Source organism: Euphorbia lathyris, chromosome 2, assembly GCF_963576675.1.
Source record: "Euphorbia lathyris chromosome 2, ddEupLath1.1, whole genome shotgun sequence".
Taxonomy (NCBI): domain Eukaryota; kingdom Viridiplantae; phylum Streptophyta; class Magnoliopsida; order Malpighiales; family Euphorbiaceae; genus Euphorbia; species Euphorbia lathyris.
Window position 1 is genome coordinate 53,439,539 of NC_088911.1, and position 22,266 is coordinate 53,461,804.

The 22,266-nt window shown below is 37.2% G+C and overlaps 1 protein-coding gene across 1 annotated transcript; it reads right to left on the minus strand.

Moving 5' to 3' along the window:
• Window positions 1-894: 894 nt before the first annotated feature.
• On the minus strand, window positions 895-21,607 carry LOC136218229 (protein SPIRRIG-like). Its single transcript, XM_066005004.1, has 19 exons — window positions 20,821-21,607; window positions 18,553-18,616; window positions 18,339-18,424; window positions 17,562-17,697; window positions 17,429-17,485; window positions 16,978-17,121; window positions 15,740-15,931; window positions 15,528-15,593; window positions 13,120-13,234; window positions 11,756-12,939; window positions 10,834-11,533; window positions 10,635-10,737; window positions 9,423-10,537; window positions 7,655-9,302; window positions 4,409-7,459; window positions 3,696-4,004; window positions 3,307-3,613; window positions 3,010-3,156; window positions 895-2,573 (listed from the first exon to the last, which is right to left on the minus strand). The coding sequence occupies exons 1-19, from the start codon at window positions 20,988-20,990 to the stop codon at window positions 1,395-1,397; spliced, it is 10,773 nt and encodes a 3,590-aa protein (XP_065861076.1). The 5' UTR covers window positions 20,991-21,607; the 3' UTR covers window positions 895-1,394.
• Window positions 21,608-22,266: the final 659 nt, after the last annotated feature.

Here is a 22,266-nt window from a genome sequence, read left to right on the forward strand (position 1 = left end):
GCTACTCTCTTCATCTTCTTTGAATCCTTCTCAGAATCATCAACCTTCATAAAAATGGAGCTAATTTTAAGAAAACAATTAAAAAAACACTTTGCATATGTATGGGATACTTCACAGTGCGAAATAAATCATGTGTATTTCTTTTCACGATTGAGTGAAATTGCAAAGCATGAATCAAATTGTGACTCCGCAGTTCACCCAACAGCTTCGCAGTTTCACCCAACCACGAAGGGAAAAACAACTTCGCAGTCATGAGTTGTGCTTCATGCTTCAAGCGATCAGCGATGATTTTGCTTCGCAGTTTGCAACAACCGCGAAGTTGTTTTTTTGACAAAACAACATTGTATATAGTGTCATTTCTAAATTAGATTACGCAAAATATACCTAAAAATAATGCAGAACGATAAGAAAAAAACCCTGAACACTAAACCAAAAACGCAAAAACAAGCCAACAAAATCTTAACCCTAGAACTAAATTACAAAAAGCATTTAGATACGTACCTTCTTTCTGATTTTTGTCATTGAAGTCGCCAAAAAACACTTTGAAATCGCCAAAAAAACATTTCAAATTCGCATAGTCTATTCAATGAGTTCATAGAAAGAAAGAAATGAAGAGGGAGAAGAAATGGCTAAGTGTTATATATATATATATATATATATATATATATATGGTATTTTGAAAAGATCCATATTGAAATAGTCTAGATATGTAATGAGTGGTGCAATAGATCTAAATATGTAAATCGGCTTTCAAATTGGACAGGTTTTATAATTTACTCTTATTTATTCTTTTAATTATAAAGGTTGGATAATTGAATTGATCTCTATTCTAAGAAAGCAATTAGTGTAATTTTTTCTTGGACTTTGTATAGCAAATATTGATGATTGTTGGAGTGAGAGAAGAGTACATTTCATTAGTACAGTATGGAAAAAGAATTTTTATACCCAATACATTCGCCAATTGATCTTGTCTTTTGCTCAACTGTCCAGATGACATGATGGCACAGTCAAAGTTTTCCCTATACAACTTCATTACACACTCACTGTTAGTAATTTCTCATCTATGTACATTCAAAGAAAACACCAATTGACCAACGCCAAAAAAATATCCTCCAACCACCCAAAAATACACAACCATGTCTTCCTCTTACAGCTTTTGCCAAGTTTCAGTCACCAGCTTCGGCTGTGGTACTCAATGGTCATCATGGTCCAACTGCCTGACCTTTGATTTGAATTGTGTGAATCCCGACCAGCCCCGTTACCCATGTTTTTTCTTTACATCGAATCAATGAACACACAGTCCAACCTTTTTGCTCCAAGAATTGACCCACAAATTGCACATACTGCTCTATGTGCTGAATATATCACACTTGAACCAGCCTCTCCCTTTTTTCTCACCCCTTATTAAATGAAGCCCTCAAACTCTCATCTGGTAGTGTCCAAGAAATCAAATGTCCATCAGAATCCCCACTCAATAGCTGCTTCAGGTCAATTGTGAGGTGTAGGGCAGTAACCGCTTGCTTGTGAAACTTTAACACCTTGTGGAGAATCAATCTGTACTCTGGTACCTTATCACCTAAATTTAGCCCGGCAGTTGGATTGCTGGTTGATTTGCTTCCGGCACTCTCTTGGCTGGAGTTGTGAATCATTTGCCATACCTTGACAGCCCCACTCTGGTGACCTGTCACATACCAGTTTGTGTCCTGCCAATCTGAAAATGTACTGCTTGTCACCGATAGAATAGAATCAGATGGCAATTGGGATGTGTTAATCACTGCGAGGCATTCTCCATTGATACTCCAAACAGCAAGAAGAATTCCAGCAGCTGTTACAATCTCCCCAGTCAAGTTGTTCACATAAACTGCTGAAACTGGCACTGGAAGTTCTGGCAACTGCCTAACAAAAGCCAGAGAGCTGAGGTCCCACACGATAACAGTACAGTCATCAGATCCACTCACAATCAGCATGTATGGCTGGCTAACATGAAGGCATGTTATTTTGCCAATATGGCCACTAAGTGCCTTCTCTAATACTAGACGTTGCAAAGCACGGGGACCATCGTTGCCAATTCTCCAAACAGATACTAACCCATCATCAGCACCCGTAACCAATATTTGACCATCATGGCTAACACCAATGCACTGAATCTGATTGCCTCCATGAAGATTCTCGTGTGTTGAGAGGAGTCTGTCTTGGTCATAGCTCATAAATCTCAAGCTGCGATCTGGGAAACCCCATGCCACATATTTGGTATATGTTCTAGGTTTAAGTAAAGTGTTCAGCCCTGCAACAAGAATTTTCTCACTTGAAATAACTATTTGAGTTATGGCAGAAGAGCTCTTGCGTATTTCATGTGGAACAAGATGGGAGGAAAACTTGAGTGGATGAGGTGGAAGCCTTCTGTCAGGCCGCCTTTTTCCATGGGATTTGAGGAACAGCTGTTTGGGTGTCTGCCCAAAGTGGTTGATTTGTGCCAAAATGGAGGCCTTCATTGCAGGATCCGTAACCGAGTCTATGTCCACACTCCCCTCATAAGTGTAATGATAGAAAACGTTCACAGCTTCTTCAGCAGCCTGTCAATTATAGAAGGTACTATGTCACATTCATAAGAAGAATAAAAAGAATACGAAACGACACAGGGAAGAGAACAAAGAGTAGCATACAGTTATCAAAGAGATCACATGCTGTGTGATCTTTTTTTTTTTCTTTCCTCAGAAACCAGGCAAGTAAAGCGATTTGCTTAGTCTCTATATATTTATATATACAAAAGCATATGGGGTAAAAAGGAAAATGAAAGATAACCAGACCAGGTTACTTCTTCATGCATAGCACGAACAATTAGTCGCTAATAAAATGTAAGAACCAAGGATTATACCATAAGAATTTCAGGCAAAAAGCGCACACAAAAAACACATTGTATCAAGTCTTTTCTTACAAAACAGAAGTCGGTCAGTAAATTAAAAAAAAAAAAAAATAGTCTTCTGACATATAGCAGTATGGCAAACGCACCTTTCCTCTTTGTTTGTATCCAAATATGAGGTCAATCCAATGATGCAAATTTTCAGAAACATAATCAGATTCCAAGGCTTCCCTATGTTTCCTAATGAATTCTCTAGCACTGCCTTTGGCCCAAGGAGGCAACACTACATCGCCAACCTGAAAAAGTACCAACATCATAAGTTAACCAACTAAAATGCCGAAAAGAAAGTGTAAGTTGTTTGCACATAACATTTGGTCCGTAAAAGCAAATAAATGAAGAAAGAAATCAGTCAAATCATATAATTCGTAATTCGAAAAAAAACCAACCTTCTCTCCTGATTGTTTCTCTCCCAAGTCAAGGTTGAACTTATTCTCAAGCAATTCCGGCATGTAGAAGAATTCTGGAATTAATTCCTTAACATCAGAGGTGTTCCCTTTCCCAGCTGCACTTAACCAGGTGTCTCTAATGCTATTGAACAGGCGATCAGCATGATCAAATTGCCCTCCTTGCAGCTTCTGATTCTCCACACTAAATGGTGGCAGGCGTAGAAGATAGAAGAGGACAATACCAGCACTAGAATAATGAGAACCATAATGAAATTTTGGGACCTCCGGATCATCCCAGCTCTCATACCTAAAAAAAGCAAATAAGCAAATAAGGGACGAAACATAAACAAGCAGTGAAAAGAATCATGAAGGAAATTTCAGGACTCGACCTTTTCCTAAATTCTTCTTCCCCCTCCGGTGTCTGACAGCCCATTGGTTTGTCAAGCTTCCGAAATGTTTTAGGATTGGATAAATCAAGAATTTCACTCTCATAGTCTGCCAGAACCCATGGGAACACTGGATACTGAGTAAGATCACTATATCCCCGTCCGGCCAATGTATTGAGATGCATGAGGTATTGGAAATTGCTAATTTCTCCATTTTGCCACCTTTTTGAGAAGGATTTAGCCACCAACTTAAACAACCGACTACCCTCATTGTTTTCTTGTTTATTAGACCCAGATATTGTGGTGTCCAACCTGCAAGAAGAAAGAAAATCATGAAATGAGTAATAGTATCTTCTAAAATTCCAAGGATAAGGAAGAAGCAACAAGGTGTGTGGAAGACAAGTAAAATCAATCACAAGCATATAGTTTATATGAATTTGCAACGAATTGCAGAAAAGCTTCTGCATTAGCACAGTGAAACTTGTAAAGCATAGGCTATACAAGTAGTATATAGACAGAGAAACCTGTTTCATCTGCTAACCATTTCAGTTGCACATGCAACTTGTTTTTTTTTAATTCTTCAGAAAGGATTACCAATTGAAAATCAGATACATAAGACCTTTCAGAACATGGCATCGGCATAAATATTCGTCAACCAAACATAACAAACTGAGCATAATATGCATGGTTAGCATCAGATGAAAGCCAATTCTTACATGCTATTCCTTGGAAGATTCATGGCAACCAAATTTTTGAAAACTTCTTCTCTTTCTTTTTTGTGGAACACCAGAAGGTCATTACACCCATCCATGCTAAATATCTCAATTGCAACAGGACGGAGCTGGTAATCACGTTTCAAAAGTTCATGCACACTATTAAGCTTCCACATGTGCCAGGGATGAGGAAGATTACCACTAGTACAGACTTTCTCTTTGCCCCATGCCCCACCATTATAGGCCCATGCTCTTCCCCCATTGCATGTCTTTACCACTGTGCCCCAAGATGAAGTCGACTTGGATTGGAAATCCACACTGCCTGTAAAATCTTTCTTTACACCCAAAGCCTGGTCAATCACCGAAAGTTCGTCTTCACCTTCCTTTTCACAAATGCACCCAGAATCATCAATATAAAAATTCTCAATTACATACAGGCAAAGTTCCCCTATCAAAAATATACCATCATGTTTGTCAAGACCCACAACTCGCTCACAATTATACTTGAATCGGATCTTTTCAAGAGGTTCCAGATATGGTCTAATCAGATATTCACCATTATCATTCAGTTCCTTGTCTAATTTATCATCTGCGGCTCTGACATCATCAATTTTATTAGAAGGTGATTGTCTTGGAGATCCCAAATCTGACCTTCCATTCACGCTCTCTAGCACCGGGGCAGAAAGTGAACTAGACTTGGCACCAAAATCAAGAGCTGAGTGAAGACTTGCATCATTCACACTGCTAGCTTGATCATCATTCCACCCACTCTTAACAGAAGAGAAACCTTTGGCATCATGTGATTCTTTAAAATATTCACCATACATCTCATCATCAATACCATTCTGGTCAGCACCATCAGCAAAAAGATTAAACAATAATTCAGAGTCCGTGTCAGATGCACCAGGACTATCCTCACATTTCCCTTTGGAAATCTCTACTTCTAATTCAAACTGCCCATTCAGTACATTTTGAATTGTTTCAATCCTTAATTTGCAACGCTCAAGCTTCTTGCGCATCCTATATGGACCTTCTATGGGACAGAGTTGCCACTCTGGTTCCTCATTTGAAGAGGATTTACGCATTGGGAATATTCCTCGTTCATGTACAAGTTGTTGGAGAAGGGTTTGCCATTCACTTTCTGCATGAAGAACCCATCCATATTTATCTTGGCGGACAACTCTCAACTCAGTAGACATTGCATCACGAACCATTTCCAATGCATATCTCCTTTCAGTTACCTGCTCCCAATGTCGCAGGTCTAACTTTGCAATGTCTCGTGATCTTCTCCCCATTTCCCGACGACGACGACCCTCCACACCTTTTATTCTCACCCCTGGAAATTTTGCTGATCCAGCGATATACTGGTTCCACATGATCACAGCACATTGATCCAATACTTTGTTGACCATCTGTTCAGAATTCTGAAGCCACTCAAAGAAATCAGATAGGCTTCCAGTCAATAATCTGTCAAAACCACCATGCAGTACATTCATATGATGTCCATGGTTTAGTTTACAGACAAGCAAGTCTTCTAGTGCACCCCTACGATGCACCAGTAGGTACTTGATAATATCAACAGCCACATTCTGAACACTTTGCCTTTTATCATGAAGAAGATAGACTAAACTAACACAGAGACAGCAATTTAAATCCGTATCAAGATTGCTGGGACAGAATATAATTCGTCTGTGAGCAACTAATAGCTGTAAAAAAGTACAGATATCAATTCCTAAATCTTCTCTTGAGGCATCAAGGCATAATCTCTTATTGGGTTCAACATGCAAGCCTAAGCGTGAAAGCAGCCCATCTTCTCCAATTGTGACCAGGAAAGATGGCAAAAAACAGTATAATACCATACGGTTTGTATTCTTAAGAAGCGAATGTATATAAGCATCAAGTTGCCTACTTCCTCTTTTAATAGAGAGAAGACTCTTTCCAGCTGGAGCAGCTTCTTCAATTCTGCCATCTTTGTTTGCCAATTGCAGCATTGACAACAAAAACTCTAGAGTTTTCATCACAGCAGCAGGTTGAGGAAAAGCACCCATGTAGGCACGATCCACTATCATCCAGCATAATGCATCCAAATTCGAGGACCATCTACTTTTGTCTAACTTCTTCTCATCTTCCTCATCATCACGCAAAAGACGCCTCTCCATAAAGTTCATAAGCCTACTCAGAAACAAACCTTGGAAAACTAACAATGTTTCAGCCTCAACATATAAAGGTACCATTTCTAAGATTCCCTCTATAACCTGTGCTGCTTTTATCTGCTCAGTGATAAAATCAGAAAGAACTTCTGCCATAAAATCTAACATAGCAGTAGCTGCTGCAGCACATGGACCACCCCCATAACCAGAATCATCAGTTTCAAGAAGTAGCTTTGCACTGACAGAATAAGATGAAGTAGCATCAGATTGCCCTTGATTAGACTTCAAATCTGGAGATGCATCAAACTCACTAGCAGATATGGTGGACCCCATAGAAGGAGTAGCTTGAAAATAGGCTTTGGGTTCATTCTGACTTGTACCTCCAAGCCAGGATGTCAATGCAACCACAGGAGATGTAGAGGTTGTAACTCTTGAAGTTGACTTCTCCGATATAATTGGAGAATCTACCATGTTCAGAGATGCAGAACTCTGGGTCTCTGCTAGCTGAATGGGATCAATAATACCATCCATAGCACGGGTGTTTAATTCACTTAAGCTGGAGGTTGCAGAAACCTGGTCAACCATTTCACCATCCAAGTTCTGAACAGCTGGAACAGCTTTAATGGATTCTTTCAAATCCTGATTTGATTCTTTCAAATCCTGGTGTAAATCAGTGATCTTGATCTCTGCTTGATAATTTTGGGGCACAGCATCATCAGAACTTGTACTTGCATGCGCTTGAGGAAAGCTTCCAACACTTATGGAGGTCTTAGCAGATTGTTCCTGTTCATGTGGCAAACTCGAGAATGTATTTTGAGAACTGGTATTGTCATCACAATCATTCAAGTTCTTTTCTTCGGTCCTCACGGAGAGTGCCTTTGACATATTCACTGCATGTGCTGCCCTGCAAGACCAAAAAAGTCACATCTCAATCAAAGCATATAACTAATTCAATTGACTTTTATCAAAAAAGAAACTAATTCCAATTGACCAAGCAAATATTAAGCAAACGAGTAAACCTCCATACATGTTTTTAAAAAAAAATCCAGCAACACATCAACAATAGAAAGCACATAAAAGAAGAAAAGAGAGCACACACCTAATGCAAGAAAAGTAAAGTTCAATGCAACTTTCAAGAAATTCTGGCTTTCTGCAAACAGCAGAGAACAGGGGGCACATCTTTGCTAGATCAACCATAAACCTCAGGACTGAAGTTGCAGCAGCAGGAGCTGATGCCTCACCACCCATTAAGCGTGCTGCATATGTCTTATGCATCAGAGCTTCACCCTGAAGCTCTCCTGCCAGGTCTGCATTCCCTTCCATGAGCTCCACAGCAAGGCTAGCACCGACCTGGGAAAGGTTGCCAGTTTGATGAGCAGCCATTAACTGTGTGCTCAACCTATCAAATGTAGATTTTGCCATTGCAATCACAGATTCTAAAAGTTCCACAAATCTCAAATCCAAATAACGTCCATCACTTGGTATAAGAGCATGGAAATCTAGCATGCGAACCTCCGGCAATCTAGGATAAACAGGCTTTCCAAATACCAAACAGAATAATATATAATATATATCTGGAGAATCATAAAAACTAGGAAGCACCCTCGTCAAACCCTGATAACCGCCACTGGTACGAAACTTTAGTGCAAATGTGGAAGAAGAAGCAAGAGACACACCAAGAAGAGTCATGACCCATCTCATACTGGTAGGATGCACAGCTTCATCAAGAAAATATGTTATCAATTTTGATGACACCATCTTATGCCACTGCTCTAGCAATTCCTCTGATTTTATGGTGACCTGGAGATCAATGAACATCTCTAGTAGCATGTTTCTAACAATTACATGCTTACCCATTACTTCTCGCATTATTTGATTCCGCGGTCTCATTTCTGGTGGATCAAACGTCATAATCACAAACTTAACTACATTTTCAAGTTCAGATACCAGAAATCCATCTTCTAAAATGACCCCAAGCAGAACAACCAATTTCTCCAAAACAGAGACTTCAACATCACCACGCTGCAGAGTCACAAGTAAATGCTGAACAAGATTGATCCGTCTCAGAATTGTGAGGTTATGATTCCTATACCAATGCATAGACACTAAATGCTCAAGAAATCCAAGAAGTGCAATTTGAATTGGGACTGGAGCTGTTACCCACAATGTCCAATCCAATAAGACATGCTCAACCATATCAGCATTTGACAAGACAATGCAATTTGAAGTTTCAACTGGAATCTCAGAATTTTCGAGTTCCGAAATATGACTAAATGAATCTTTGTGAGCAGAAAAATCATCCATGTCTCCATGAGATCCAGTTGAGGAAGTTTCATCATGAAATTTTGACAAGCTAAGATGCTCAAATCCAGCTTCCTGAACAGTTGAAGCAGGTGACAAAACAGCTCGAATATTTTCCTTCTTTGGTTCAGAAAATGAAGCCTCACACGCAGCAATTTGAAAAAATATCTCAAGTGACTGCATGTCAAACAATGACATTCTACGACGCAGAAATAAAGCCAGTAAGTGGTATCCTCGGTAGATTTGCATGTCCCTAACATTTTGGGGATTTTGATGGAGTGTACAGGCAAGTAATGTCAATGCCATGTGAAGCATATCCCTGGATTCAGCAGCCTCAACAAGGGCCAGGACAACAGCCATCCCACCAACATGGCGGATCGTATCTCCAATCACACAGTGTCTACAAACATATATATCCCCATGAAGACGGCCATATCGTGGTATTCCTGAAATAAAATGAGAGTCAAGAAAATCTCTAAGTGAGCTACAAACTTAACTGCTTTGCATAGTCTAATACACTCAATCGCTTAAATTTTAAAAGTTAATTTCAGAGATAGCTTACTCACCCCCAATAGGAGAAGCAGCAGCTGACATAGGATCAACCAGATTGAGCAAGGAGAATGCTCCAGATGCTCGAATTGCTTCAGTACAAGTTCCATCAAATGCAAAGATAAGCTTCTTTCCAGAGAGCTGCAATGAATGGTTTCCTAGCCTCTCCAAATCCCAAACAATCCCACTGCCATCAGACTTAGAATCCCCTGGCTTGCCAGCACTTTCAATTTTCTGAGTGTTTGCCAAGGGCAATTCAGCATCTAATGAATCCAAGATGGCCATGCTTCCACCCCCACAGGCCTGATTAGGGACAAAACGAAGAAGATCCGAGTCTTGGAAGAGTCCTCTATATCCTAGACCAAGAATATACATGAAGCATATACAGCTTGACGTAAGCACCTCCTCGAAAAGATAGCAAGAACGGAGCTTCCATGTCAATTCACTAACTCTTGCACAAGTAGGTGGCGTCCCAATTATCACTTGCAAGGGTTTTCCAGCAGGTGATGGAGAATATCCTAATTTTCCTGTGTGCCTCAGCTTTCCATTCAGATACACATAAGCAAAACTGGCTTGAAATAATCCAGCAAGAGCATTTGGTTTGCTATGAACAATGGCAAGGTGATGCCACCTGCCTTCCTCCAATTCTAGTCCAGGAAAAGATAAAGAGCAAGAGTTGCTGGTAGCAAGGGTTAGAACACCATCCTCCCGAAGATAAAGTTCTGCAAAGAAAGTATTTTCATTATTTGCTGTACCAACAGAAAATATCCTAAGAATTTGCTGTTCATTGGGCTGTCCATTATTGCCACTCTGTCTCCTATTAGAAGGACCAACTTTGGGTGGCTCAATTTCCTTCATTGGTGATTTCAGGAAATTTCTAAACTTAAACCAACAAACAAACGAATATCCAGCAGCTGGAGGCCATGATCTTTCTCCCAGAGATACCTGAACAGAAGCATGGCCAATCTTACGCATGTCCATCTCAACAAAAGGTGCCAGGGAAACATATTCTGATGCCATATCTTCCATTAGAATTAACCTTTCCATCATATCAACAAGATTATGGCCTGAATTCATCTGCCTCATATGCAAAATGTATCTAATAAGTAGTCGAAGTTCTGATGCAGACAACCTATCATCAGAAATATACACCTTAGTTTCCAATAAAATAGCTGTCAACAAATAATAAACAATATAAACAGCCTCCATAAAATGCCAGAATATCGGACCTATATGCCCCAAGAATTTCCACAATCCTCAGTACATGTGAAAGTAATGGAGATGAGCCCAAAAGGAAGGGTTGAATCGTCTCCAATAAAAGTTCCACACAACCTACATATAAAAATAAATAATAAATAGCCAACAAAAATTTGAGTAGTAGTCAATAATAGACTAAAAAAGTGGAAGAATGGAAATCCCATTTCGCACCTACAGAGGTAAGGTTTTCCTGATTAAAAGGACTGGCACGAGCAACCCTGTCAATAAGGTTCAGCAATTCTAGCTGCACCTTAGGAGTAAATAGCAATAGTGAGCGAATCAAAACTCTAACAGCACCAGCATTATACACTCGTTCCTTATCAGGATTAAACAGACCAGAAGGAACCATTATAAGAGAACTAGCTGACTCGGATTTAATCATATCAGCTGCTGTGGAACCATCTGATGATAAGGATGGTGGAAAAACAATTTCAAGAGCTAGTTCCAGCATTAGCTGTATGACTTGCTTTTCAAATTCCACAGAAAGCAAGCGCGACTCGGCAAGAAGATCGTAAAAAGTTTGGGAGGATATAATAGAATGCAATTTTGCCCTGTTAACAGAACTATCGCAAACTCCAGCTGTCATTAGGCGCAATAAGTACGTAAAAACTTTGATATGAACCGCTAAAGAAGGTTCATCAGTCAAGCCTCCATCACCTTGGAAACTATGAAGCGTCGTCAAGAGAAGAGAAAATCCAGTGGCTTCACCAAAGACCCTCTTAGCTGAACTGTTAGCTCCCATTATACGCCACAAGGCACCCATAGTGTCACATTTTGCAAAATTGTCAAGCCTATATTGATGCCCTGCACTACTTGTAACCATTCCACTTTTAAGAACTTCAACAACTGCACCTAATTCTTCAGGATGAGCCTGATATAACACAAATCAAATAATTAGTTTGGCAATGCTACAGAAAATGAACTAGCTGGCAAAAGACACATGCATGACCTTAGTTTAACACCTAGAATTTATCATGATCATTTCAGTCTATTAAATATGGCCCCACCTGTTGTAGAAAAGGAAAAACAAAGACTTCAAGTCGTTCAAGTCTAAAGTAAAACCATAACGAAAAATGTCGGAACTCTAACAAACCTGCGCAATATCTTCAGTAATTATACATGACAATATTCGGAGAACTCCGGGACGATGAACATTAGAAACCAAGAATGGAAGAACAATTGCCACACCATTGGCAGAACGAAATGATGCTTGATTGGCTTCAGCTTTCTTCACTAAAGATACCATGCAGTCCCATGCTACATATGTTGTGTCCTCAATTTCAAATATAGGAAGTTTTCCTAACCCAGATTCCATTAGCTTAGGTGAAGAAAGAATAGCATCTTTATTATCTAAATGTTTCTTGAAGCTGCTTGAATCAGATTTTCTTTCCAACAGGTTAGGATTAACAGATTCTTCATCTGGGCCTGAAAGAAACTTATGTTGCTTCAAATCATCTAACAGAACTTCAAGAACACCAACTTCTCGAAGGACTTTCTTGTATTGCTGATCAAATGATAGAAGTTTCACAAAGAAAGTAAGTATTGTCTGCTTCACTTCGGATGGTATTGGTTGCTGCAATAAGCAACAGAGTGAAAGCAATTCTTGCTCAGGAATACAATTCACAACTGTCACAGCATATTCAAGAATTTTCAAAATTATCTCTTGCAAAGAAGAAGATAAACCACCCATATTCAGGATAAGAAGAGGAACTGTTCGCAATTGCTGGCACAATTTATAATTTTCAAGATGACTTGAGAATATCTTGAACATTCTATTTAGTACTTCAGCCTGAAGCTCCCTGCTTTCTGCCTTCAGAAAAATATCTTGCAACATTTGGACAGCTTCAAGGTCTTTAACCTTGCTATTGTCCTTCTCCCAATTTTCATCAGCAGACCGATCAATTGATGAGGATCGACTTCTGCTATGCCCAGTAGCCTTAGCATGAGAAGCTCTTGAAAGTTTTGCCCCATAGGATCCTGTTGATTCAGCTGGACCAGTTTGAGAGAGATTAACAAGAACATCAAGCAACCTAGATAAAGCAGGTGACAATTGCTCCTGCGGAGCACCTTCATTTTCAGTCAAATCCCTTCCCCCTACGTCATTTGGTGCATGAGAAGAACTATCTGAAGTATATTCTTCGGTTGAAGAACTTTTTAAATAAATAGATTGAGCATCCTGATTTTGTGGCAAGGAGGATAGAACCAATGCAAACTGAACAAGGAACTGATAACCATGGGCATTGTGTATATCTTCCCTAAGCCGGACACCGCCAGCATCTACAAATCAATATTTCACAAAAATCAGCAAAAAACATGAAGGCCACTTGAAGACTGTAATCTTTTAATTTTCGCAACTACAATATAAAGTAAGCATTTGCTTTTGTCAAAAAACAAGGGCACAATATTTATGATATCAGATAGAATTCTAAGTGATTATGTAAGTGGCTGGACCATTACCAGACCTATACGACAACTCCACACATTCAAGCAACAAATCCACGATGCCCATAGTATAGGCAGGATCACCGGTGTCTGGATCAAAATCCTTTACTGCCATCAAGAGAACTTTAATCTGCATGCAACATGAATACATCACCCAAAGCCATTGAAAAGATAAATACAATTGCAAATATAAAAGCGCTTATCATCAAAAGCAACAATATTAAAGTTCTAAGGTGTGTGTCTAATAATTTAAATAGTTGCTTGTTGAAAAAAAAAAGAATAAAAGAAAAAAGTGAAAGAGGTTCTCCAAATAATCTTTTTAACTCAAAACTATAAGAAAAGAAAAGTACTGATATCTTAAACAAACCCTTGTTTGTGTGTCTACCAATTTTAACATTATATTAGGTTTTCAACTTTTCCATGCCAATGTAAATGTTGGTGCCCCCCTTCTGCTTAGCTCATTTAGACAATTGTTAATTCTGTATTGACACAGCATGGCATGTTGACATGTACAATGAACCCCCAAAAATAGGCTTCATGCCACTTGCTAGTAAAACATGATGGTAAAAAGAATAAAACTCTAAAATGTATATAAATATGTCAAGAGTGAAATTACAATGCCGTATATCAACTTGAGAAATCTAAAACAATTAGCGTGCTCCTACATCAACTCCATCCAAGTTTCAACAAGGCTAATGCAAAAGATGAATATAAATATACTAACATTCTAAAGTTACGGTTATAATTGGTCAAAGTCAAATATGAGGCTAAAGCTGACTTGTTAAAGATTTACAAATATCAGTTGGTTTACCAATAGGGGTAAAAAACAAACTATTCCAAACTCATAATAACACCTAGCACATACAATTAACATAAAAGGTCAGCATCAGCACAAGAAAAACATACGCATCAAGTATCCAAACACCAGCCATAAAAACAAAAACGTAAACCTTCATCTGAGGTATTTTCGTTGCTTATTACTGTAAATTTAATTTAAGCAACTATAACAAGTGGTAGCTTCTAACAAGAGTGGCATCCAAAGTAGTAGTAGTTTCACAAATGACATACACATACCAGAACACTTACTGAATGAAGGACCACATAATCATGCCACTAAACAACATCCTATTCTTTATTCTAGTAGACATTATATCAAACCAATGTTATTTCAACCAGTAACTCCATCCTATTCTTTATTCTAGTAGACATTATATCAACCAATGTTATTTCAACCAGTTAGTCATTATCAACCTATATTCTCATTTAGCCATAAGAATTCACATGGCTTGGGCCACATCATCTTGTAGATTCCTTCAAGGTTTTTCTACCAATTATTCATTGTCAGCCTATATTCTCATTTAGCCATGAGGATTTGAATAGCTTAAGCCATATTAGTCTGTGGGTTCCTTTGAGGTTCATTTCCACCAAATTCCTAACCTGAAATATTAATTACTTAATCTCAAACCTGAAACCATCTGAACTCACTACGAACTATTACACCAAACCAACTAAAGTAAATTCAACAAAAACCAACTTTAACTGATCTGAGTGAATGTTGACAGGTCCCACTATTGAAATTCAAATGAGCCTTGTTATTAAATTTAGCTTATTCCTAAATTATAATAAACATGAGGAGTTATGAGAACAAATCATAGTGACAATGAACAAGAGGTGCAACAATTAGAATATTTTGCGCAACTACATCTCTTCTTTGAGTTTTGTAATCAGTGCAAGATGATCAATAGAACATGATAAAGATGGATTCAACACGCTGAATACAACAATACAATGAATAGTCTCATCCATAAACAATTCAAACCTATCCGTAGACCACTTGATCTTAAACAATACACATCTTTAGTTATTTGTTGCGTAAAACTTATATACCTCAATAACTCAAAGCATTTCTTTACTAATTTAAGAAAATTAAAGGATAATATCGATTCATCAATCATTTTCAATGAATAAAGTTTCAATACGGAATCAAATTTAAAAATAACGACGCAACAGGAGCATTACAGTCAAAAGAAAATGCAGTTTTCTGCTTCAAACAAAATCAATAAGTTCCATCACAATGATTCATGTAGCAATTCGGCAATGCAGATATCTACTACCAATGAAGTTATAACTCATAAACATCAGAAAACAAAGGAAAAAATTCATTATTTTCCAGTATACATCAAAAGTTTTTGAAAATGTATAAATGGAAAAAAGGCTTTAAACATGTGCCATCATACTAGAATGTGAGACACCTATACTGTTTATATAGCTGTTTAAAACAGTAGACAGCTATATAAATTTTGTGAGACACCTATACTAGAATGTAACCAATGGGGTGGGTGCAGGGAAAAGTTATAGCTTCCCAGAGCAACCTATTACGTTTACATGCATGTCATACACTGTATATATATGACGGTCAATACCAGATGATGTCTGCGGATGTATCTGGCGGTGCTTCCATTGTCATTGACCAAAAGAAGACCAAGTATCTGGAACAACCAAAAAAGAAAAAATAATACAATTATCAACTGTCAGACAATCAAAGCATATCCAGTATCTTCATTCAGGAAATAAATTTTAATTATTAATATGCATGTGCTTCCCAACATAAATAGATAAAAATGAAGGGATCCACCTGCATTGCATGCCTGTGAAGTTGTATGCAGTGCAATGGAGCTAGGCCCTCTTTATATTGAGAGAAAACTGTTAGAGAGCCAGTAGCAACCATCTGAAATAGCAACTGTAGCGAATCATCCTCAACCAAACTCTGTGCTGCTGAAGGATGGCTTGCCAAGGCTTTCATGATATGTACTATGCTTCCTTCTACCTGCATGAACAGATTTACATATTACACGAGAGAAAGTATTGCTCCATCACAATTTTGAGTACCAAAGTACAATAAAAAAAATTATGATTTTACAAGAAAAAAGTAATAGATAGAGTTGTAAGAAACCTAGGTGACCAAAAAACAACTAGTTTTGAAACAATAAGAATCAAAGTGTATTTTATGACAAACCTCTGAGGTTTTTATAATTTGTACTAAGTACTTCCACAAGCATAGGAAATATTTAACCTCTGTACTAATTAATTTTAAATGAAGTGTTGTTTCTACAATTAAGATTATAAATAATAATTAAACAAAAACCGTACTAATTAATTTTAAATGAAGTGTTGTTTCTACAATTAAGATTATAAATAATAATTAAAAAAAACCTACATCTAAGCCTTCTTAATCTCAGGAAAAAGTGTGGCTGATCAATTTTCACATTATCCACAGCCTAGTACGTAAATAATTAAATACAGCAAGTAGCTTATACTCATGTGAAGCAACCACATCATATCAAAGCACCTGCAAGTCACAGTTGCTAGGCCAGACACCAAACATATGCTACTTTGCCCCCTCCTAATAAATTTCAATCCCTCGTAAAAGCATTTTCATATCTTAGTCAACATCAACGGGTTTACCATCAATTGGAGCCAATTTATGATAATTGCATAATTCATTTTGGTTTTATGTGGGAGTGAAGATTGTCATTGCAATCTATTAAAACAATCAAACTTTCATCCACAAGGAAGAACATCCTACATAAAGTGTACATGACTTTGAAATGTTCTGAATTCACAAAACAATGAAATTGACTCTTCCAATCAGCTATTGGCAAGAACTGCGACAAGTTTGTACAAATTTGAGGTCATGAATTAGCAGAATAATGATAAGAAAAACTCTAGTCGCCAATCATATACTTGTCTAAAACTTATATAAGTTAACTTATACATATACATTGTACAATTTTGATACAATGATAGATGTTTAAGTTGATAACAGCAACTAGAAAGGGATATATATATATATATATATATATATAAAGTTACCTCAAGACGCCGAACATGACCAACATCACCATGATCTTTTTCAAAAGGCTGTCTGTGATCAACTTGAGGACTCAGAAGAGCATTCAAAACATGAATGAGACAGCAGAATATCCCAGAGTCAAGGAGAGATTGTTTATCAATAGGCTGCAAAGAGGTACAAATTAATATAAGTGCTCTTAGCACACACCAAACGAAAAACTCAAAGCATGCCAGTCATGAAATTTATTTGCAGACTCTGTGCCCAAATTTCATGATCCTATTCCACATCTATGTACATATAGTCAACTTCAATTGCCACAAAGCCTGAACAGTCACTTGACATCATGATTGACTTATACTAGGAATTCAAATATTATATTAGATTAAAATATGAAACAGAAATAAAATGACATATAACTAAGACTCATCTTAAAATTAGAAGGAAAAAAAAGCGAGGTCAGGAGAAATATACCCCAGAAATAAGGACTTCTATAGCAGTTAATAAATTTGAACCAACACTGATGTCATCCTGCAGAAAGCATGCAAAGTAAGACAGTAAGCAACAAAACCAAGGGAAGGTAAAAAAATAAAAATAAGCAGCGGACCTTTGAGACTTCTGAAAAATATCTTAATAAGTTTTCTACATCCAACGATCTTGTTTTGTTGCTGATCTTTAACTTTTCAATATCAGTAACAAATGCTCTTCCCACAACAAACGAGAAAATGTGTGTTTCAACTAACCTGCAACCAATTGAAAGTCCCCATTTTCAACATGCTGAAAACTAAATACATAAAGGAGATATCTTAAGAAACTGTGAAAACAAAAGAAAACCATGTCATTTTCAGAAACTCTACAATCTATGCACAGAATCTACATGGGATCAATAAGAGCTTCACAAACACAGTTCTGTAAAATACTTTGATATTAATTAATGAAACCCTTATATAAAGGTTGTCACCAATTTCTGAAATTTGTTCAGATGAAATAGCTAGAAAAAAGGCAGCCTGAAAGGGGATAGGATCTTACAACTATTATTGATCAATCCTCAAATAATGCTTTAGATAAATTAACCTCTGCCATTTCACACAAAAAAAAACCTATAGAAACAATGACATTTTATTGTAGAGAAAAATAAATTCAAAAGGCAACCCATTCATAATAGGCCTTTTAGAGACAAAAGTTTTCTCTCATACAACACCAATAGATGTACCACAGGCTGAATCATACTTTAAAAAGTAAATAGTAAATAAACAACAACAAGATCTATGAAAGCCTTTTGCATCGACATGATAAAATAAACATCAGGAGATTGAAATCGTCTATCTCAAATTATGGACGGAATCTACAGCATTCAAATAACAAGATGGAATAGTGTCTGTACATGTTAACTAATTGAGCTATATTAGGTTGCTGCTTCACTAGTCTACAAAAAGTATCCACAGTAGAAGTCAAGGCCGCTTCTTTCTCCTGCGGAGACAATGAAAAGCCATAAGAACCATTGCACCAAAAAATTGAATTGTGATGAAGGATAATTATTATTATTCTGCAGAACTGAATCACAACGGAGCAAAAAAAATATAGATGGGAACAAATACCTTTTCGGAGCTGGATGAACGGAACTCATCCCAAAATCTCTTGAAGTCCAATTCCAATTCATGTCTGTCAAAAAGAAACCAATGAAACAAAATTATTTTTAATAGTACAAGCTTTCCGTGACCTATTTGACAATTCTGTCAATTGTAACACTTAAGTGATAACAGCAAACTAACGGCTCATATTACTTGGGTTGCAGCATAAGTACCAAAATGATTGCATTTCCATGAGCTAGAGTTGGCTATTTTATAAAAAATTCTTAAGCAACCCTTAATTAAGTTGTCAAGTAGCATACCCACGTCCAACTATTCTTATTCCTAACAGTACTCTAAAACAAAATCAAAAGTCTATGACATTTAGGGAGTCAAAAAGAGCCTGTATAACTTTAGTGACGAGTATTTAACTGGGTCAAAAGAAAAATCGATACAAATTAGAGAATGAGATACCCTCCACTTCATATGTCATAAACTAAAAATGGGAAACAAAACAAATACAAACCAGAAAGTGAAATTGAAAATAAAATTAACCAAGAGGCTAAAGAACTTATAGACAATGTATTCTTCTTTATAAGTAAAACTTGGACCTTGCTAGGCCAAAACGAAGGGTGCAAAAGCTAATTTCTTAATGCCTACATCTTGCTTAACATGGGTAAACTCGGGCCAACTTGAAAGAGTATGTATTAGAGAATCTATTGTCATCAGAGCACAAAAATAGCAACAGATAACTACTATAGGATAGCAACCACATAATAAGAACAAATATATTGACTTAAATCAGAAATATATATATATATATATATATATATGCTCAGATGCACCACCGACTACAACCATCCATAGATCCAATCCTAATTGAGCATAGTTCTTAAAGGGGCGCCGCAGGCAAGGCTCAAGGTCCTGCACCTAATAGGTCTTATGCGAGGCTATGTTTAAAATGCTCTCGCCTTGTGCGCCTCGCCTGGACTTCGCAGGCGCGCCTCTTCTACGTTTTGATTAATGATTAGGTTTTTAATTCTTTTCACTACTCTACAACAACAACAACAAAGTCTTAGTCCCGAAATGATTCGGGGTCGGCTAAAATGAACCATCATACAAAACCGTGAATCAAGTCGTGTCAGCAACATAAATTCTCTCCCTCCACTCCGTCCTATCCACTTTGCCACTCTTCAATCCTCCTAACCGGCGCATCAAGCGCTCTTCGTCTTACATGGCCAAACCACCTTAGTCGGTTTTCCCTCATTTTATTCTCAATAGATGTAACCCTTACTTTTGTCCTAATTATTTCATTACTCACCCGATCCTTTCTCGTATGACAACACATCCATCTCAACATACACATCTCCGCCACCAACATCTTATGAATGTGACGGTGTTTTAGTGCCCAACACTACGTACCATATAACAATGCAGGTCTAATTGAAATAAAAGGTTGATAAATCTCAACCACTTAGTAAAATTAAATCTAAACCGTTGATCTAAGTAAAAAAGAATAAAAAGAGATGTAAAAATAGAAAGGAGGGAAGAAGAGTAAGAGACGAAACCGAGAGGAGCTCCTTATGCCGTGCGACACAAGAAATTACCTCTGCTGCAGTTCTATTATCTTAATCTCTATTTTTAACACATGGTGTTTTTGACGTTTAATATTATGCCTTAGTGTGGTTTTGTCTTGTTTGTGCGGTTATAAGTGTGGTTTTGGTTCATCCTAACTTGTGTCTTAACTACTATAATAGAGTATTAGTGACATTAGTATCAAAACTTGACAGTTAGATTTTGTATCTTGTTTCTTTCACTTTCAGCGCCTTTTGTTCATCAGTTTGAGTTTGAATTGCCTTTAACAACTATGTACTTGAGTTTGAATCTCATATTGCCGCTGATGCCTTGAAACATTATAGAAAAGGATACCGAGGTTTGAAGCAAGCAGCATAAAGAAACTAGCGTCTTATCAAATCAATATGCTGATGAGGTCGAACCAAAAATCAGCTTATGCACTAGAAGACAATTTGGTAGTAGCTCAAAACTATATTTGAGGACAAATAAATGTCAAGTTAAGAATCTATAACTTCATTAAAAGCAAGGAAGTACGCATTGTAGTGACAATAGTAGTGAGCAAAGCACATGTTCTGCCAGAGATCAATGTCAAGTAGAGTCCAAGAATTTATTTTCGAAATTTGGGAGAAAAACAAAAAGGCAAGTATATTGCGCAAAATCAATCATCCACTGAAAGGAAAAATAATAAATCAAAGCATAAAAAAAGAAAACTGAGAGACTAACCTCGAAATAGAAGAGGGGGAGTCGAGAAGAGCTGAAAAAGAAGCATTGCTATCGCGATTAGCTAAAAAAGGAGAAGAAGATGAGGCAGCAGCCGGAGAGGAAGTGGGGCTTGGAGATTGAGGAAACCCGACCTTCTCTTTGATGTCCTTAAGCAATGATACCCATTTCATCGTTGGCTTATGGATTCGCCTCCTCTAACTCTCGATCTCTCATCCGCCGTTGAATAATCCCCAACCTTGTACTGCTCTGTTCTACTCCTCCAGGCACCAGATCCGACCCTTCTAGATTTCTAATCCAATCTAGAAGGTCTTCTCCGCAATCGTACAACCTCACCGAACAGAAAAAAGATCAGCAAATAAAGCACATTCGAAAATTGAGCAGCCTGAGCTGAAAATTTAGAACGATGGATCGAAGTCGAATTTCAGAGGGATCAGCGAGATCTGAGAAATTAATTTGGTTTGGCCTTTTTTTATCTTTTGGCTTCTTTTTCTTGATTAATTCGTTTTTTAAGTTGTCTTATAGAAATTTGAATTTTTGGGGGAAATGTAAGTATAGAGCCCTAAAATCAAGCGAGAAGGCAAAACTGAAACGCGACTTCTGTTAAGAAAGAAAGGGCAACAATGACGATGATGTTGATGAAGACGACGATGGAGAAAGAACGCAAAAACCCTTTCTCTCTCTACTGCAGTTTTTGGACGGCCTCTCCGCGCCTTGTTTCTCGCTCTATATCTCTCTTTCTTCTTGTCTTTAATTTTATTTTAGTCTTTTACTTGTCTATCCATTCCAGATTGAATAACAAAAAAAAAAAAAAAATGCATATTCTTAAGGTCTCATATCATACACACACAACCAACATTACTTGTTCTCTGCCACGTCATCGTGGGATCCACGAAGCCCATGCCTTCCACGTGGCATCTGGAGATTGTGAAAAGGACGTGATTGCCGTGCTTGGGTCTTCACAAGGATTAACTATCATATTTTGGAATTTTTTTTAATTATTATGGTATTCTTTTATCATCATTTCTTTATTATTTATGGAGATTAATTTTAACAATGAAGAACGATTTCTTTTATGCCTGGTTCAGTCGCATTTGGCTTCTCATTAGTTCTTGATTTTTTTTTATGAAATATAGCTTTTCTTTTTTTTTTTTTTGAATAAAATATAGCTTTTCTTGATTTAGGATTATTTGGTTCAACTAAGACCGAAACTTCGTATTAGTTTAAAATAATAAAATTTACCACTATTGCTAAAATTTCAAGTTTATATTCACATTTTTTTATTAGATTTTGAAGAGAAATTTGGTAATTAATTTTTATTTATATTGTAATTGTTGAACTGAAAATATTTATCGTATAAATTCTTTATGAAAATAATAACAGCTTATTTTGAAAAAAAAAATTATTAATATTGTAGTTTTTTTTAACTAAAAAGCTGTTATAAATCAT